Source organism: Psammomys obesus, unplaced genomic scaffold (assembly GCF_907164565.1).
Source record: "Psammomys obesus unplaced genomic scaffold, mPsaObe1.curated_primary_1811, whole genome shotgun sequence".
NCBI lineage: Eukaryota > Metazoa > Chordata > Mammalia > Rodentia > Muridae > Psammomys > Psammomys obesus.
Window position 1 is genome coordinate 26,277,934 of NW_026596040.1, and position 18,654 is coordinate 26,296,587.

At 35.2% G+C, this 18,654-nt stretch overlaps 1 protein-coding gene across 3 annotated transcripts in view; it reads left to right on the top strand.

The window, feature by feature from the left end:
• The window catches only part of Malt1 (MALT1 paracaspase), a 43,085-nt gene that overhangs the window by 12,870 nt on the left and 11,561 nt on the right, over positions 1–18,654 (top strand). For 2 of the 3 annotated variants that reach the window (XM_055622921.1, XM_055622923.1), the window contains exons 4-11: positions 4,704–4,863; positions 5,327–5,505; positions 5,931–6,027; positions 6,595–6,627; positions 9,552–9,578; positions 11,633–11,665; positions 13,530–13,733; positions 17,877–18,054. In XM_055622921.1, the coding sequence (XP_055478896.1) occupies positions 4,704–4,863; positions 5,327–5,505; positions 5,931–6,027; positions 6,595–6,627; positions 9,552–9,578; positions 11,633–11,665; positions 13,530–13,733; positions 17,877–18,054 (911 nt within the window). The remainder of the gene's footprint in view (positions 1–4,703; positions 4,864–5,326; positions 5,506–5,930; positions 6,028–6,594; positions 6,628–9,551; positions 9,579–11,632; positions 11,666–13,529; positions 13,734–17,876; positions 18,055–18,654) is intronic. The other variant, XM_055622922.1, reaches the window with a different exon arrangement.

The following is an 18,654-nucleotide window of genomic DNA, read 5'->3' on the forward strand; positions in this document are numbered from 1 at the left end:
TGGTTGGTTGGTTGGTTGGTTGGTTGGTTGGTTGGTTGGTTGGTTGGTTGGAGGCAAGGTCTTATTCTAGGCCCACACTGGCCTAGAACTCACTGTGGAACTTAGACCGGCCTTGAATCTGTAGTAATACTCCTGCCTCAGCGTCCTAAATGCTGGGATTTAGTGTGAGCACCATACCTGGTTATTTCACGAATGTAGGTGGATAAAGCCACTTCCAGAACCTTTAATATTATTAAATGAAAATTCCAGTGTCTTCTCTTTTCTATGTTTTCTGTGGGGGGAGGGGGGGTTGGAAGATCATAAATTTCCTTATATCTTTTCCATTGATTCTTCATTTTTATTATACATCTTTCCAGGTATTCCTGGCTATAAAAGTTTCTATTGAACAATCCTAGGTGTTAGTCATATGGGCCTGCCTTTATAAGACCCTTCTGTCTTGCAGCTTTCAAGACCCTTTCTTTATTTTGTGTTTTTAGTATTTTAACTATAATTATGTTGTAGGGATTTCCTTTCCAGTTCTTCTCTATTTGGTGTTCTGTGGGCCTTTTATACCTGAATAAACACTTCTTTGTTTTAAGTTTGGAGAAATTTTTTCTTCTGTTATTTTTTATTGAAAATATTCTCTATGCCTTTGGTGTATGGTATTCTCTTTTCTCTGTGGTTATACCTTTGAAGAGCTGTGTCTTCTTACAGTCTCTCAAAGTTCTCCAGTGTTCCATACTTTTTTTTTATGTTTATCATAGACCTTTACTGAGTAACAGAATATAAGTCTTCCATTTCTGACATTCTGTTTTCTAAATGATCCATTCTGTTGATGAAGCTTTCCACTGAGGTTTTTATTTGGTTTATTGAGTTTTTCTTTTTCAGAACTATTTAGATTGGGTTTTCTTCAGCAAATCTACTTTTTCCTTGAACTGATTTCCTCATTTCACTTTGCTTTTTGCTTTTCTTTGAATTATATTCCTATCTTCTCAGACTTTTTTGAACATAATTAATAATCCTTTGGATTCTTCATCTGGTAGCTCTTCCAGCTCATTTTTATGGGAATAGTAATTTTAGGAGATGACAGGTTGCAGTGGTCTTTGTGTGCATGTTACTTTTGTTTCTACATTGAAATTTGGGCATCTGAAATAGTTTGATTTAGTCTTCTTTCCAAATCACTTATCTTCTTTCAGTGGAGGTTTGTACACTGTTCAGGAGAGGATATTATAAGTTGTGAGTTGAGATATTTTTCTCTGTGGGACGAGTATTAAAGGCTGCAGGAGGGTGACCTGTGTGAGGGACGAAATGGGCCTAGCTAGAGGCACAAGGGCATGAGATGAGTTGTAGTGTCAGACAGCCTGGCAGTGAAGGGAAGTGAAAATCTGGAGGAGTTAAGTGTGGTGTCAGACAACATGGCAACTCAGGGAACCAGGAAGCCTGGCAGCACACAACTCCTTGAGAAGTCCTGTAGCCTAATTGGGTGGGCCAGAGTGGGGCCTACCTCACAGTACCAAGAAGTGACATCCGGGAGGCCTGACATAGTTCCAATAGTTGTTTGCAACAGATTATAGTATCTTGTAGAAACCTTGATGGTTTCATACGTTTTTCCCCTACATGAAAATAAGAGGTGTAGTAAACTGATGACATAGACATTTAGTGCTAGCGTAAGTCTGTGTTGGTCCCCATTATTGATTATGTGAATTCTATCAAGGCTGTGAGAATTACATATGGATCAAGCCCTTAAGAGATGGTAACTAAATGTATTTATCGTATTTTTTCTTGTTTGTTTTATTTTAATGAAGTCCTTTTACAGAAGATAAGAGGAACAACTTAATGAAGTATATGATTACAAAATACATTGTGACTGGAAGAAGATAGGAATATAGGGAATATGGACTGCATCTTGAATTTATTTAAAGAGTGGTATGGAGTTGGTGGTCTATCTTAGGAGATAATTGTATTCAGCCGTGATATAATGTAGCAGTGACACATGTCTCTTTCCTAAAGAATCTACATCTAAGGGAGAGATGGCCATCATTTTAGTGAGTTCAAAGCTGAGAAAAGCATGAGCAGCATGTTAATAGGATATGAGGAACCAGCAGAGTTTTTTAACAAAGGATTTTTTTTTTCCCTCTGAGACAGGGTTTCTCTGTGTGTAGCTTTAGCTTTCCTAGAACACCTTTTGTAGATCAGGCTGGCCTCAAACTCATAGAAACTGGCCTACCTCTGCCTCCTGAGTACTGGGATTAAAGACATGTGCCACCACCACCCAGCTTAAACAAAGGATTTATGGTTTGGGGTTTTTTTTGTTTGTTTGTTTTTTGTTTGGTTGGTTGGTTGGTTTGGTTTTGGTTTCAGTTTTTGGTTTTGTTGTTGTTGTTTTACATAAAAACTTGCCGCTTGAAGGCAAAGAACAGCAAGACAGCCAAGTATCTCTTGCCTGGGCTGCGAGAAATAGCTGAAGTGTGGTCTCAGTGAATTAATGAAGGCTAATCACCAATACATACTTCAGGATGTCTGGTTAGTCAGACTGATAGATCAGATGTAGAGCATGAGAAGGCAAAAAGAAAAATCAAGGAGGACTCCCTACTTTTCCACTTGAGTATCTTGACTATGTTTACTTTGTAGGTTTTTTGTTTGTTTGCTTTTGAGAAGACTGGAGAGATCCATGTCTAGGATGGAAGATGAGAGTATGGCTTCAGACCATGCTTATTATACATCAGAGTGAATTACACTGGCAGTTTGGAAATCCAGAGAGACAACAGGAGAGTTTATAATGAAAGAAATTAAAAGATGAAATAGTCTCGAGGGTTAGAAGAATAAAAAGCCAAGTATTTCAAGAAAAAAAGGGGTGACTAGCTGCCAAGATGGGTTGTAGACAAAAGTGTCTGTTGGCTGGTCTGTGGTAGAAAGGACTTTGAGTTGTTGGAAATGATTTGGTAATGAGAAGAAACACACACTAAACACAAGAAAAAGTACAGGGACAATTTCAGAGAAGATGGGGTGATTCAGAAGGAAAATTTTTTCCTCTTAGATTCTGAGCTTGGGCCCTGCAAATAGCAAATAAGATGGATTAGTAGGGGCTGGAGAAGAAAACAGAACTTAAGAACTCTTGCTGGTGTCCTAAGGACCTAGGTCCAGTTTCTATCACTAACTTGGTAACTAAGTTGGAAGATCCAGGAGATCTGACAGCCTCTTCTGATCTCTGCAGGCACTGCACGCATATGGTGTACATACACACATGTAGGCAGATACACATATAATAAAATAAATAAAATATATCTTTAAAGAAAAATATGGGGCCCAGGCATGGTGTTGCATGCCTTTAATCCCAGCTCTCCAGAGGCAGAGGCAGGTGGATCTCTGAGTTTGAGGCCACCCTGGTCTACATAGTGAATTCCAGGATAGCCAGGGCTATGTAGGGAGTCCCTGTCTAAAATAAGCAAATAAATAAATATAAAAAAGATGGATTACCAGAAGGAAAACATGGGTCTGCAAGATGACTCATTGGGAAAAGGGTCTTGCTAACAAGCCTGATGATCAAAGTTTTATCCCTAGGACTCCTATCAAAAGAGAGAACTGATTCCCAAAAATTGTCCTCTGACCATCATATATACATCATGGTACAGGTGCATGTCTGCATCCTGACACACATACATATACACATACAATAAATAAATGAAAAACATTTTTTTGGGGAAAAACGATTCACATGCATGGAAGAACCCACAAATTAAGCAGTTTGTTAAATTGGTAAAGTTAGGGGCTTATATATCTAACTTATGAGAAACTGAGACAATCAAGTATGTTTCTTCATAAGAGACGAGATTCTGCATAGATGGCACACACCTTTAATCTCAGTTTTGAGAGGCAGAGGATCTTTAGGAATCCGAGGTTGGCCAGGACTATATCGTAAGGCCCTGTCTCAAAAACAAACAAACAAACAAACAAAAAAACAGCATACTGAGAAAAGACAAAAGGTGCTAGATGTACAAGGGTAGGCTAAGGAAGTCTTGTGATGTTATTCATACAACTGTGAAAGTCTTTCTCTTTTCTGAACACAAAACTGAGAGAATTTATGATAGATTTTCTCCCATGTGAGAATAAGCATGAAGCGAACACAAACTATTGCTTCACGTTCTTACCAAAGTGAAAGAAACTTTACTATGGCCATTCCTTCTTATCACTTCTGTGCTTCTCATGAAGCCAAATACTTCAGAGAAGCTGGATATGGTTTTGTTAATCAGCCTGTCTTCTTACAGTATTTTGTAGATGAGAAAGTGAAGTCCCAAGGTAAAATAGTTTATCTACATAGTCATAGTTGATTTGGCCAGAAAAGAAAATAATAGCCAGTTTGTTTTCTTCAAACTTCAGTAGTGTTTCTTGCATCGTATGCTACTTATAAAAGTTGCAGATGTATAAATAAGTGTGCTTTTTTTAATGACCGAACAGATGGGTTCCTACTAATGAGCTCCTGCAAGATTTGGTAGACAGCTAACCTCTCTGTTGAATGGATTTGTTAAAGACTGTGAATTTCTAATACTTCATTTCTCAAAATCTTACTTCTTACTTTGTAACTAGAAAACATTTTAGAATTTGAAAAAAAAGAAACATACTTTTCAAAAGTCTGTAATTAAACCCTAGATTTTGCACAGCATGTTTTGTAAGCTAGATTTTTTGATGGATCCTTCACTTATGCCCCCTTACTGATTTGTTTGCAGATCCCGTATGGAAATTCATCAGAACTTATTTTTAACAAAGTGCATGTAAAAGATGCAGGCTTTTATGTCTGTCGAGTTAACAATAGTTCCACCTTTGAATTTAGCCAGTGGTCACAGCTAGATGTCTGTGATGTGGCTGAAGTAACAGAAAACTTCCAGGGTAAGTGATAAATGAAGTTGCATATTCGTTAGTGGGTCAGCTTATTTAAATATTTGTTTAAAACTAACGTCAGAGTGTAAGTCTCATGTGTGAGTCATTATGAGTTGACTACATGGTTTGATTATCATTTCTATGTGTCAGTTGAGATGATGTGTACCCTTCTCATTCTTGGGCCTGATGCTGATATTCGTGGCCCTGTACCTTTTCGTGTGGCACTTATAACTTAAGTTTAGTTCCTCGCCCACCTGTTATCCTAGAATTTCTAAACTGTTTTTATTCATCATGCTATTCTTTTCTCTTCAGAACATCTCAACATTTGTGGGAGTTTCATGAAAATATACTTTAAGTATGGTTTTAAAGACTGTAAAAACTAAGGGATAGACTTAGACTTATCTTTGTGTAAATTGTAGGAATTTTTTGATTTTATGTTTAACCCAGAGATTTTTTTTTCTTTTAATTTAAGGAAGTGTGGATGGAGTGTCAGAATCCAAGTTGCAGATCTGTGTTGAACCAAGGTCCCAAAAGCTGATGCCAGGCAGCACATTGGTTTTACAGTGTGTTGCTATTGGAAGCCCTATTCCTCACTACCAGTGGTTCAAAAATGAATCACCATTAGCACATGAGACAAAAAAGCATTACATGGTAGGCAGTTGATTTTTTTTGTGGGGGCAGGGGGTGGATTAATCTATAAAATAAATGGTACAATTAAAATATAAAAGAACCACTTCAACTTATACTCTTTGGAATGTTTTCACTACTTTTAGTTCTAGTTCTGATGTTTTAGTATTAATTAACTTCTTACAGTTGCACTAGATCTAGATTTCAATCAAGGCTTCAGTATAAAATGCCAACTACTACTGGATTGTACTCTACTGTTGTAACAGTACTTTGTACTGTTAGAATAATTTATCATTAGCTTGCTAATATTTAGCTAATGATGATAATCTAAGGATGTATAAATATTTTTTGAAATGCTGTACTTGGGAAAATTTTTAAATACAATGAATTTTGCTTAAAGCAATTTTTAAATTAATGTTGAGAAAATATATGTTCTGATATTGATACAGGTTCCGTATGTGGATCTAGAACACGAAGGAACCTACTGGTGTCATGTATATAATGATCAAGACAGTCAAAATAGTAAGAAGGTAGAAATCACCATAGGTAAGCTGTATAAGAGTTCTGACACGTAAGGTATAAGCTGTACACATTGGAGTGCTAAGCAAAGGACACGCGACTACTTTTTACCCTATGCCATTTAATAGTATATCACATATAAGGTGTTATATTGTTTATATAGACATTTTAGAGAATTCATACTAAGTTAATTCTCTTAAGTTATATACAAAGAACAAAAGCTCATTTTAGTTATTTTTTAGTATTACAGTTTATCATAAATACTGTGTCAAAATTAGAAAAATATTGATTTGTAGTTCTGAATTAGAAAAATATTGATTTGGTGAAAAATATTTTTAATGAAACATAAAAAGTCAGAGATACATAAGTAAAAAATAATTATTGGTCAGTAGTCCCTATTGTGAATTAATGGATTTTGGAGTTTTTTCTCTTCACATTGAATACATTTATAGTGATTTTTGTTACTAGGAGGAAATACTGTTGCATGTGTTGCTTTGACAACATGATTCTGTGGTGTTTATCTGTTTGCTGTGTGACTACCCTTCCTCAGACTATGAGTTACGATATATTCACATTTGTTTTCTCTAACATAAGGAAGAACAGATGAGGCAGTGGAGTGCACTGAAGGTAGTGTAACCCTTTGGCTCAAGGCCGAGTCTCCTGCATGCTGGTTACTCTGGGAGAGGTGGAGTGTCCTAGCTTACTAAGTGCAGTGATAGAAAAAATACTAGCTCTAATAAGTCATTTTTATTGAAGGATACATCTTACCCCTTAAAGTTTTCTAAATTTTCAGTGACACTATTAAACAGACACTTCTAAGGCAATCTTCAGCTAACTTCCTGTTGCACATAGGCCCAGAGCTCCTCCATATTTCAAATATGTTAATATTTCAAAGTCTAATAAAATTTATTTAAAATATTGTATAAGTATTTGTTTAGATTATTTTACTTCTTAAAATGCCCTTTAAAAGTAAATATAGCTTCTATAAAAATTTCAAGATCAATATATCATTTGGTATATTTTGTCAATTATTAAATGTTCTGAAAATAATATTGATAAGGATTTTCAAAACTACAATGTTTTAGATTAATTTATATGCCACTTTCACCATGGAAAGAAAACTGAAAATCCAGTTTAGCATAAACTTTTAACTTGTTTTAATTAAACAAAACATTGTACTTAAATTGTAATAAGTAAATATTAAAACTTAGATTACCTCTCTTTAGTGTGCTATCACATGGATTTGCAAAATTAGGGTTGTGGATAGCAAAGTATTTTTTCAATTGCTGCTCTTTGAACTAGTACATAGTCTTTCTTAGGTTCTACTTGGTTAAGCACGATGAGTGAAGTTTTCCTATCATTCATTTCTGTAGTAGCATGTTAACTACTGTTTTGATTCTAGTACATAGTTTGTTGAGCCAGAATTCTCTTCTCAGAAGTTCCAGTCCCATAGCTGTTAATCTTATGGAAGGGAAGCCATGTAGAGAAATTCTAACCAAACTCATCTCCTCTCTTATATTTGTCTAATTGCATGTGTTTGTTTTTTAAACTTCCTAACATGGGAGACCTTTAAGAATAAATATAAAAGAATGCTGCTGTTTGGCTTCAGAGTAATCATGTAATCATTATGTGTTGTTTTTATAATTATACAATTCACTTTGCAGTTGTTTTTTTTTCAATAAGAACAATCAAACAGTTGATTGGTGGTGGCATATGTCTTTAATCCCAACACTCAAGAGGCAGAGGCAGGTAGATCTCTGTGAGTTTGAGTCCAACCTGGTCTACAGAATGAGTTCTAGGACAGCTAGGGCTACACAGTGAAACACTGTCTCAGAAAAAGTGCGGGGGCGAATCAAACAATAATTTTCAAAAAGCTCTTCAGGGTGTAGAGAGGACAGTGCAGCTATGGATTTGCTCCAAAATTTTCAGTTGGAAAATATTATATCCAACTCTCTCTCTCTCTCTCTTTTTTTTTTTTTTTTCTCAAAAAGCCTACAAAACTAAAACATTTAGTTAGTAGGTTGGTACACACTGTAAATAGTATCCTCCATCACATCTTATTTTAATGGAGAGTATGATGTCTCCTATTCCATTTTGTGTATTTCATTAGAATATTATTAGGACAAGGGGTGCGGTTTAGAAACGTGAAGCTCAGAATGATTTAGGGCAGTGAGACTACAAGTTTTAAACAGTCACCCAACAAAGGCACCCAAGATGGAATGTAGACTACGACAGAACTCTAACTGTGTTACACATGTACGAAACATTCCTACCGAAAAGAGGTGGAGTAAGGTGCTGACCTACCTGTCTAGAAACTAATGTAATCTGTAAGATAAAAGCCAGCAAAAAATGTATGTACCTTTTGCACTGGTTGATACCACTCTTAAACTAATCATAGGGAATATGAAATAGCATTCTAAGCTAGGCAGAGTGGTATGCTGTAATCTAGCACATGGAAGACTGCGGTTTTAAGGACAGCTTGGGCTATGTGCTTAGACCTCATCTAAAGCAAACAAACCAAAGAATATATTTCCCATATAATTCTTTATGAATCCTGTCTCATTTGCAGTTTATTTCATCTTCATTTTTGTCTTCATAAAATTTAATAAGTAAAAAACTGATGATGACTGTTATTTCTTTTGGCTTGTGCTCTGATTATTTATCTGTCCTGTGTGAAAGGTGTATGAAGGATACAAGTCAGTTCTGGAACTGTTCTGCTTCCTCCAAAAGCATACCATACCTTGGTCAAACCATAAGAAAAACAGACAAATTCCAATTACAGAACATTCTGCTGCTCAAAACTGAAATGGTAATTAAAAACAAGGAATGTTTGAGCAGCTAGCACAATCAAGCATGTCTAAGGAGACACAGTAAATGCTTCTAGTATATTAAATCAATCTTGAGGGGGGAGACAAATGGTTCATTAGTTGTGATAAGTGTAATGAGCTAACATAATGTGTTAATGATAGGGAACTAGGTTTGACATACACAGAAGCCCTCCTCTGCAATAGCCCACAGTAGTTCATCAAGTGTCCTGGTGTTTATTTTTATTTATTTATTTACTTAATTTTTTTAATTTATTTTTTTTTTTATTTGGTTTTTTGAGACAGGGTTTCTCTGTGTAGCCTTGGCTGTCCTAGGCTTGCTTTGTAGACCAGACTGGCCTCAAGTTCATAGGGATCTGCCTGCCTCTGCCTCCCTGAGCTGTCCTGGTGTCTTAAAGTTAAAAGTTTATTTTTTTAAAATCATTTATGAATAAGTATCTAAGACTTTAAAGAAATGATGAATGAGTTTATTTAGTTAGGTTTTTTAATTTAGTGAAATAGTTTAGAAGTCCTAAGTGACCATAGAAAACAGTATTCTTACCTGTTTAGTATTAGTATGGCTTCTTCATTTAACTTTGAAAATTTCTAAACTAATCAAGAACTTGTAACATGATATAACAGCTCATAAACTGCTTCTCTTAGTCATGCTATTTGGCATGTTATAGTCATGCTAAGTTGGCAGTTAGAGTATTTAAAATTAACCTGTTTTCTCTTACTTTATTTCAGATGAATTAAATAATTTGGGGCATCCTGGTAAGTTATAAACAAGTTTGATATAGTAAAAGTACTATAGACTTTCTTGCCTCAGACTACTCTTTACATGAACTTCAGTTTAAGACAAGTAAAATATAAAAATATTTTTATTATAAGACCATAAAGGTTGAAAAATATTTTAGAGGACAGTAAAATGTCAATGCTTGAGCTGACAGTATAGCTGAATGAGTAAATACCTACTGCCATGCCTGATTACCTGTGTTTGACCCTCACAGCCCACATGGAAGGAGAAAACCAATTCTGTCATGTTTTCCTCTGACCACCACCTGTGCAGCATGCCCCTATACACACAAAATAAGTGTAAAAAAAATTCATGGTTTGTTTTTTCTTGTGCATTACTGCGATCAAACCCAGGATACATGCTATACCAAGTGCTGCATTGCTGAGCTGCACCACCCAGCATGATGCTTTTTAAATTATTTTATGTTGTCCTCATAGAAGGAAGTTTGTTATTTTTAATGTGAAAGACTGGACCATACTGACGGAGTGATGTTACATTTCTAACCTATCAGACAGAGAATGTCTCTCAGGTAGTTGGGCAAGCACCTTCACTGGAACGGAAAGGCAGTTAGTGGAGAGAGTTGGTAGTACATAGATACGATAGTCTGTAGCTATTAAGAGACCAAAAAAAAAAAAAAAAAGCAGTCTATAGACAAGCTTTGATCAGAGCAAATTTCTGAACAAGCAGAGAAAGCCATCGCCTGGACAAAGGAAATTTCAGTGATGAGGATCATATAAAGACAGAGGATGTCAATATATGCTGTCGACCTTCTGAAATACAGTAAGTGATGGGACCTGTGAATAGATTTAATCAAATCATACAGAAATAGATTAAGAAGGCTTGAGGTTACTTAGTATTTGTAGAAACCCTGTTAGTCTCATTATTTTATTACCATAATTAGTTCGCTTGATTTTTTTGTTTGATGGTGCTGTGGGTTATGCTCAGGGGCCTAGTGTGCGCTGGCTACTCACACCTTGAGCTACTCCTCCAGCACCAGTTTGCCTAGTTTTGTATTTCATTCAAAGACATCTGCTACTGTAAGTTCTCTCTGAACCCTCCTGACTGTATATAAGCAAATTAGGCAAAATGAAAAGCCACATCACCAAGATTGCTTGTGCTATCTTCAAATTCATGTGAACCTCTGGAAGTATCGCTTCACATGTCCCAAACTAAAGACTGTTTGAAAACATCTTGGTGTTGATAGAATCCCTTTGCCTAAGTTTGTCTGCTATATCTTGCCCTTTTAAAAAGATGTAAAAGTATTTCATAAAACCTTTAGCATATACCCATCACTAAGTTTTTAACATTTTTCAGGGCTACTTTTCCTTGTTCTCCAATATTCAAACCAAACCTTTGAGTTTAAAGAAAATGATCTGTGACAAAGCTTGTAATGGGCCCCTACAATATCTGTACTATTAAATGTGCAAATAAACCCTCCCTACAAGTATTGGGAATTGGACTTCATCTCTCTGTGTCACTTCCTGGTGGTACTGGAGAGTGAATATGATTTCATTCTGTGTATCATATGATAAACCCGTATGTTTTTGTCAAAGTCCTTTAATTATAATTTAGCTATTAGTAACGATATTCTGTATTTTTTCTTTTAAATTGTTATTTATACTTTTTATAACCTGATCATATATTATATTATAAGCTGATACATGTATACAATGTAAAATGATCCAGCCCAGGTAATTAGCATTTTTATCTGCTTAGATATTATAAGTCATTGTGTTAGGAGACTTCAAGAGCTTCTCCTTCTTAAATTCATAATTGTTAAGAGACATAGTTGCCCTGTTATGCTATATTATAGGAAATCTGCTTCTGTTCTGTTTTTGTGTCGTTTGCCCTCTGTCACCTCTTCTTTTTCTAGCCTCTGTGACCTCTACTATGTATAGCATTTTAATGATCTATGCATTCTTTTCTTTTCTTTTCTTTTCTTTTCTTTTCTTATCTTATCTTATCTTACCTCATTTGCTCTGAAGAGATACCATGAGTAACAGCAACTGTTTTCTCTTTTCTCTTTGTCTAGATAATAAAGAACAAACAACTGACCAGCCTTTGGGTGAGTTGAGTTTAAAGTACATGATCAAATTTAATTGCAGTATTTAACTCTAATTTTTTATTATTGTGAAGAAATTTATGATATTTAATTTTAGTGATTTGTCAGTATTTGAATTTATCATCTAAAACCCATCATGACTTATTTACATACTTGCCATTTTGAAATTTTCTTTATTCCTCTGATTTCCTTAAATTCAGATTTTACTATTCCTTTCTCTGTCTGGTCTCTGCTGCAACCAGTCCTAGAATGGGTCCTTGTCATCTTATCGCAGCCGATCTCTGCTTCTCTATTCTAAGTCCACTCCAGCTCTCCTGACAACCAGCAACTGCTTTACAAATAGATTGGTCAAGGTAGGATACACCATCTTCCTTCCCATTAAACTTTAAAAAGTTACATAACCTAGCTTTAAAAAATATCATTGACAAAAAATTTTATAAGAGTTTTGGTTAATTATTGACATTTTTCACACTCTCACATTCTTAGACTCTTATAGTCTCTAAATCATTCTTTCCCAAATACAGTTAGTTACATATTGTTGAGTGATAGAGGTATGTCTTGAGAAATGCATCATTAGACCCTATAGGTAAATTTCTCAGTATTGTCCCAATGTATTCAAGAAATGCAGTAAAAACTGAGATTTGCGAGGATGCTGCTAACATACCACAATATGCTGCTAATAAACAACCTTTTTTTTTCATGACTGGAAGTCATATACTCTACAGTAAGATGAAATTTATTATTTTTAAATTAAAATTTAATAATGGAAGGCATTATATAGTAAATATATAAACCAGTAATGTGGTTTTAATGATTACTATCAAGTATTCTGTACCTATGTAAATTTTCTGTGCTCCAATTTTATACAGCTGGCAGTGTATAGGTTTTTTGATACTTTGCCACCACCACCCCTGCCCCAAGAGCAGCAAAAAAGATGCAGTGTTGAGGTCTCTTAAGCACTAAGCTTTTTCCAGCCTTCATAACTGTTCAGGCCAGGCCATACTCCTAAATAGGCTAGCTGATCGTTTTCAAGGCATAGGTACATATCTTTTGCCTATCCCTACCCCAAAATGCCACTTTCTGTCTGAGGAAAGTCAAAAGATTTAAGTGAAAAAACATTCCTCAAATACAAACTTATCCCAGAGAAACAGGAAGTATGTCTTTAAAAAGGCAGAGGCAGTCAGATCTCTGAGTTCAAGGCCAGCCTGGTCTGCAGGGTGAGTTCCAGGAAAGCAAAGGCTGCAGAGAGAAATCTTGAAAAACAAAACAAAAAGTTAAGGAGTACTGGACAGATGAAAGTTGCCCTCTGAACAACACACACACACACACACCATCGTGCATGTGTGCCCACATTCACATATTCTATGATAATAGTGATGTGATGGTAACAATACCTTTTTTTTAATTTAGAGGTAGAGAGAGATAGTACATCCACACAACTACTGTAGGAATAAATGTGGTCCTTGTGAGGTCCCTTCTTTTCTCTCTTTGGTCTCTCCCCTCCTAGCTCTGGATTCTTTCTACTCCCTTTAGGTATTTGTTTTGTTTTACTTCCTCCATGCTCAGTAAAACAGAACCTAATTTGATAGAAACACAATTCAATGGAAGCACACTTTGGTATGTATTTCATATATTACTAATGAGTATTCTTTGTTTGATTCCCAAAGAATGCATGCTTAGTCTTGGTTTTTTGATATTTCAGCCTCTTATGTTCTTTGTCTCCTATGTAAAGTAAGGTCTCTAAAATGATATTCAATGTAATGAAATGTTACTTGTTAACTACAGTGTTAAAGTTTTTCATTGTAATACTTGTATAAATTTTAATCTTTATACCCTCCTTTAATCTACTCCCTTTTTTTTCTTACAGCAAAGGACAAAGTTGCTCTTTTGATAGGAAATATGAATTACTGGGCGCATCCCAAGCTAAAAGCTCCTTTGGTAGATGTATATGAATTGACTAACTTACTAAGACAACTAGATTTCAAAGTTGTTTCACTGTTGGATCTTACTGAATACGAGATGTGTAATGCTGTGGATGAATTTTTACTACTTTTAGACAAAGGAGTATATGGTAAGACAATTCTAATTCTCATTTTTGAAATTACATGCCATTCTTATTATACACATTAAGAGTTGGAAGTCATGAGCTGGAGAGATGGCTCATCAGTTAAGAGCGCTTGCTGATCTTCCCAAGGACCTGAGTTCTCTTCCCAGTATGTAATAAATAAAAAGAAAAAAATGGAAATCAGATAAACATAGGCAAATACTGTTGAATTGAGTGGTTTTAATATTCTTGTAAAAACAAGATAATTTTATCTCTATTTCATATGAATAGCTAATTAGCTTAATACCTTGTTTTTTTAATCTTGTTCCAAACATTGTTCTTAGGAGATTTCTTACCTATCTTTCATTACTTTTATTCTTTTACTGACTGTAAAAGGTGCCATACAGTATTTAGTAAGTTTTTAGAAATTTGACCTTGTAGATAATTAGAGAGCAAAGTGTTCGTATATTCTTGATATTATGTGGATTCTTTTAAACATAAATGGTTGTGATGGAATATATATCGTGTTTGCTTTCTTTATCTAATTGTTGCATGGTATTTTTCTAGTTGTTTGTTAGGATATAGAATCTAATAAGGAAATGTTGGAGAGTGGATCTCATACCAATCTCAGTCTGCTGTCCTATGCTGAGGAGGTAACTCAGCCTGTAGAGCCTCGTACGTGCTAGACAGACTGTCCCACTGAGCACATACCCAGCCTTTTCTGCCTATTAATTACAATTCTGTGTAGAAACAATTCAAGATGTAGCCATAATTTTTAATGGCTTTCCTTCATTCTTTCACTTAAAAATATACAAAATACTACAGATCTTATAAATAATATTATGAGCCAGAGTATGCTGGTAGTAGTAGTAAGAATTTCCTTAAATATTTATTTCTTTTAATATGTGTAACCTTGAATGTTTGGGAGGCCAGCAGCTGAGCTCATTCCAGTTGTCTTTGAGATTGTACTTGCCATGACTTTGCTAATACCTGAATGCCCAGAATGTGGCATCTCCTGGCCTGGAGTTAGGCCTGCAGATAATAAACAAAAGTGTCAAACTGACTTTTTTTACATCTCAATTTGTTTTATTTCAATAACTTAGCTTTAGATTTAGCTTTCTTGTTAACAGGATGAGTTAAACTTGGTAGAACTTCTAATGATTCTTGAAGTAGGATTTTGAAAGGAACAAAACCACCCTTCTGAAGATTTAACACTGTTGGCTAAAGCCTGGGGAAAGCCTGAAAATTTAATTTAAATTAATTCCCTCTTCTCAATAATGAGGTTACTGTTGTGGCACACATGAATAGCAAGTTTTCCAGTTAGACCATTATGCTGATTTTGAAACATTTTTTTTCTCATGAGCATTATAAAGTGATGATTAAAGATTATTTTCTTACAAAAATGGGAAATGGAAGCTAGGGAAATGGCTCAGTGCTTAAAAGCACATGTATCTCTGGCCTTGGTAGGCACCTACACTCATGTACATATACTCACACAGAGACATACATGTATACATAACTAGAATACTAAAAGTGGATCTTTTTTAAAAATAGAAAAGTATGTGCCGCACAAATATGTCCTTTTAACAGCCGGCCTATATTTTTACTTCAAACAAGAAGTGGGTTGCAATATGATAAAAATATATTTGAATTTGAAAAATATTTAAACAATTAATAACAAAAGAAATTGTTGAAGAGTAAAGGAGAAACAATAGGAATGGCAACAGGAAGGACCAGAGAATGCGCTTGGAGAAAACTTGTGTACAAGAGTGTTCACCCAGTGGACTTGGTATCCAGGTGCTTCACACGCATAATGCGGAGCCAGGCTGTCAGTCACTCCTTACACGACTCACATGCCAGGCCACTCACAGCCGAGAACCCAGCGGGGCCCTCCTCCCAACACAGAAATGAAGACTGCATTTGATAAAATTCCCTATGAAAATGTGTTTTGAGAACAACTTATTTTGATTGAATCTTCTATAAATAAAAGTTCTTTAAAAAAAAATAAAGAAGTGGATTGTTTGGGTATATTATATAACTTACCTGTTTTTAAGGTGCCTGTGTGACTTTCATAGAGAATTCCTTCTAAAACGTTACTAGAAACAGATGTAAGAAGAAAAAAAGTGATAACTATTGATTTAGATTAAATTTAGGTTTCTGAGTTGGTGAAATATCTAAAGAATGAGAAAATTATATGAATATATATTCTGTTACTCTTATTTTTTAATGTGGTTGTTGTAACTTTCCACCCCTTGACTGTTTAAGTCAGAACTTTTTGTTGCCCCTGTTACTAGGCAGAGAGCCAGAACTATAAAAGGATGGCTTAGGTGACAAGATTTCAATTTGGCTGACACTTTACACACACTCTATTGTAACAATATCCATTTGGGGTATAGAATTAAGAATGATAAATAATAGAACAAAAGGCAGCTTCAGAAAGCTAGAAAAACTTAAAATCCTGATTCATGTCTTAACAGGGTGGCTGCATTAAATTTTGAAGTATTGTGACTATCCAAAACATCAGACATATCTACATTAAATGTAAGTGTGGTAAAGGCTGCATGGTGTAGGGCATGCTGTAAGGAAACTTTTTATGTCTCTTTTGGACCATGCCTTTACCTCTCCTGATATCCCCACGTGACTAATGGTCTTGTAGGGATGAGGAGAAGCTAAAGAAATTTCAGAATGAAGAACTTCAGATACAGAAAACTGTAGTCACAAGTTGATATTCTCTTATTGCCCACTCATTTTAAAAGAAAGAATTATAGTAGAACAGAAAAATGAATAATTCAGTTTTTAACATCTAAACAAACAAAAACTAAAAATAAAAAAAAATTATTTGCTTGTAAATAGTTATAGTTATATAAATAGGACGAAAAATAACTGTATGGCCATCTGTTCATCTCACCAAATGCTTTTGAATATTCATCAGTGCCTACAGTTTACCTATGCTTTTTGTGGAAGAGAATATTAAATGAACTTGGTCAGAATATGACAAAACCCCATTTATCCTGGAGTTAGTCATTTAGTTCAGTGTAACTCCATGGAGATAAGAACCTAGATAAGCATTGGACCTTAGAATAAATTCACCCATGTCCAAGCTTTGGATTTTTGTGGTTAAGTAATTTTTCCAAACTGAAAGGAATCTATAAAGTGGCTAGAACTTAATTATCTTATGGTGAAGGTATTCTCTGAATTAAGATTTCTTCTTTCCAGATGACCGTAGTTTATGTATCAAGCTGACAAAAAAGAAAAACTATATATTCAGTTATACATATACATAATGCAAAATAAAATTCTAAATGGAACCATTCTGCATGTAACCTTTTATGTCTGACTTCTTTCACTGAGTATGTACTTGGTTTTATCTATGTTATAGCATGTTCTAGAGCTTTTTATTTTAAGACTGGATAATATTTCATTGTATGAATACACCACAGTTTGCTTTTCTCATCACATGGTTGTTTTAAGTTATTTTTCACCTTGAGGGTAATAGGAATAATGCTTCTATAAGCATTTGTGAACAGTTTTACATGGACACAGTTTCAATTCTTTTAAGTGTATACTCAGCAGTAGCATTACTGGACATACGGTAATTCTGTGTTTAATTTTCAGAAGCCCTTGTAAACTCTGCAAAGTTTTTATATCATATTATATTACCGCTACAAAGGAATGAACACCCAAGACCTCCCTATCTTTGTCATTGCCTGTCTTTTGATTACAGCTACCCTAGTAATAGTGAAATGGCATCTTAGCACAGTTTTGATTTGTTAGTGGTAAATGCTGTTAAACATCTTGAATTGTGTTTGCTTGCTAACCTCTTAAATGTTTTCTGAGGTTCTTTCTTGTGCCGTAGCCTTGTGGGAGAGCAACTTAGGGAAGAAATCCTTGCTGCCTTTTTCTGCTTCGTAGTATACTGCTAACTGGGTCTTCTAGAAATTAGAACGTATTTCAGAGAGTATCTTGATGGTATCTTAAAACACTGAATTTTTAAATGAAGACGATTTACAAAGTAATTTAAAGTTCAGATCAACTTTTGATTATTAACTATAATTGGGTGTTTCTTAGATATGCCTCCATCAACCTGAAGAAAAGATGTCATTTTTAGTGTGTATCTGTAAATGTTGAAAGTGCAATTAAAGTTGGTATCTCTCCTCTCCCTTCCCCCAGGTTTGTTATACTATGCAGGGCATGGTTATGAAAACTTTGGAAACAGTTTTATGGTCCCTGTTGATGCTCCAAATCCATATAGGTCTGAAAACTGCCTATGCGTACAAAACATACTAAAATTAATGCAAGAAAAGGAAACTGGACTCAATGTGTTCCTGTTGGATATGTGTAGGAAAAGGTAAAATATCCAGACTTTATTATGCTGTGTTGGAATCAAGTATCAACCTTGACAAATTCAATCTAAGGCAGTTCTGTAAGGTGCTAAGAACCACTAGGAATTTTAAGTTTCTGAAAGTAGACTTGATGAAAATACATTCTCAGTATGGGTATCTAATTATTTTAACTTTTTTTTGTGTTGGCTTTAGGAACTAAAAGGTACAAGTTACATACTCCCTGTAGAATGCACATACATGGTTCTAGAGGTCGCTGCAGTTACTGTCTAGAAATCACACCTGTGGATCTAGAGCTTGTAGTGGCTAGTCTATCTTGTCTTACAAATGTGGAAAGTATAATTGAAGCAGATTTTGGAAGTCTTGGATCTGTTTGCCTGCCTTTGTGTCCCTGGACATAAGAACTAGTGATTATTCCTCCCAGATTTACTATTTTTTTGCTTGCTTACTCTATGAGGAAGAACTCTATGAGGGAGTTCAGGTACAACTTCATTTTAAAAGGTAACAAAACAGGGACTATCTCTGACAGGAACTCAATGGCAGGCTCTTTGACCTCCCTACCCGCCAAGGGAGGAGCAGTCCTGCTAGGCCACAGAGGACTTTGCAGC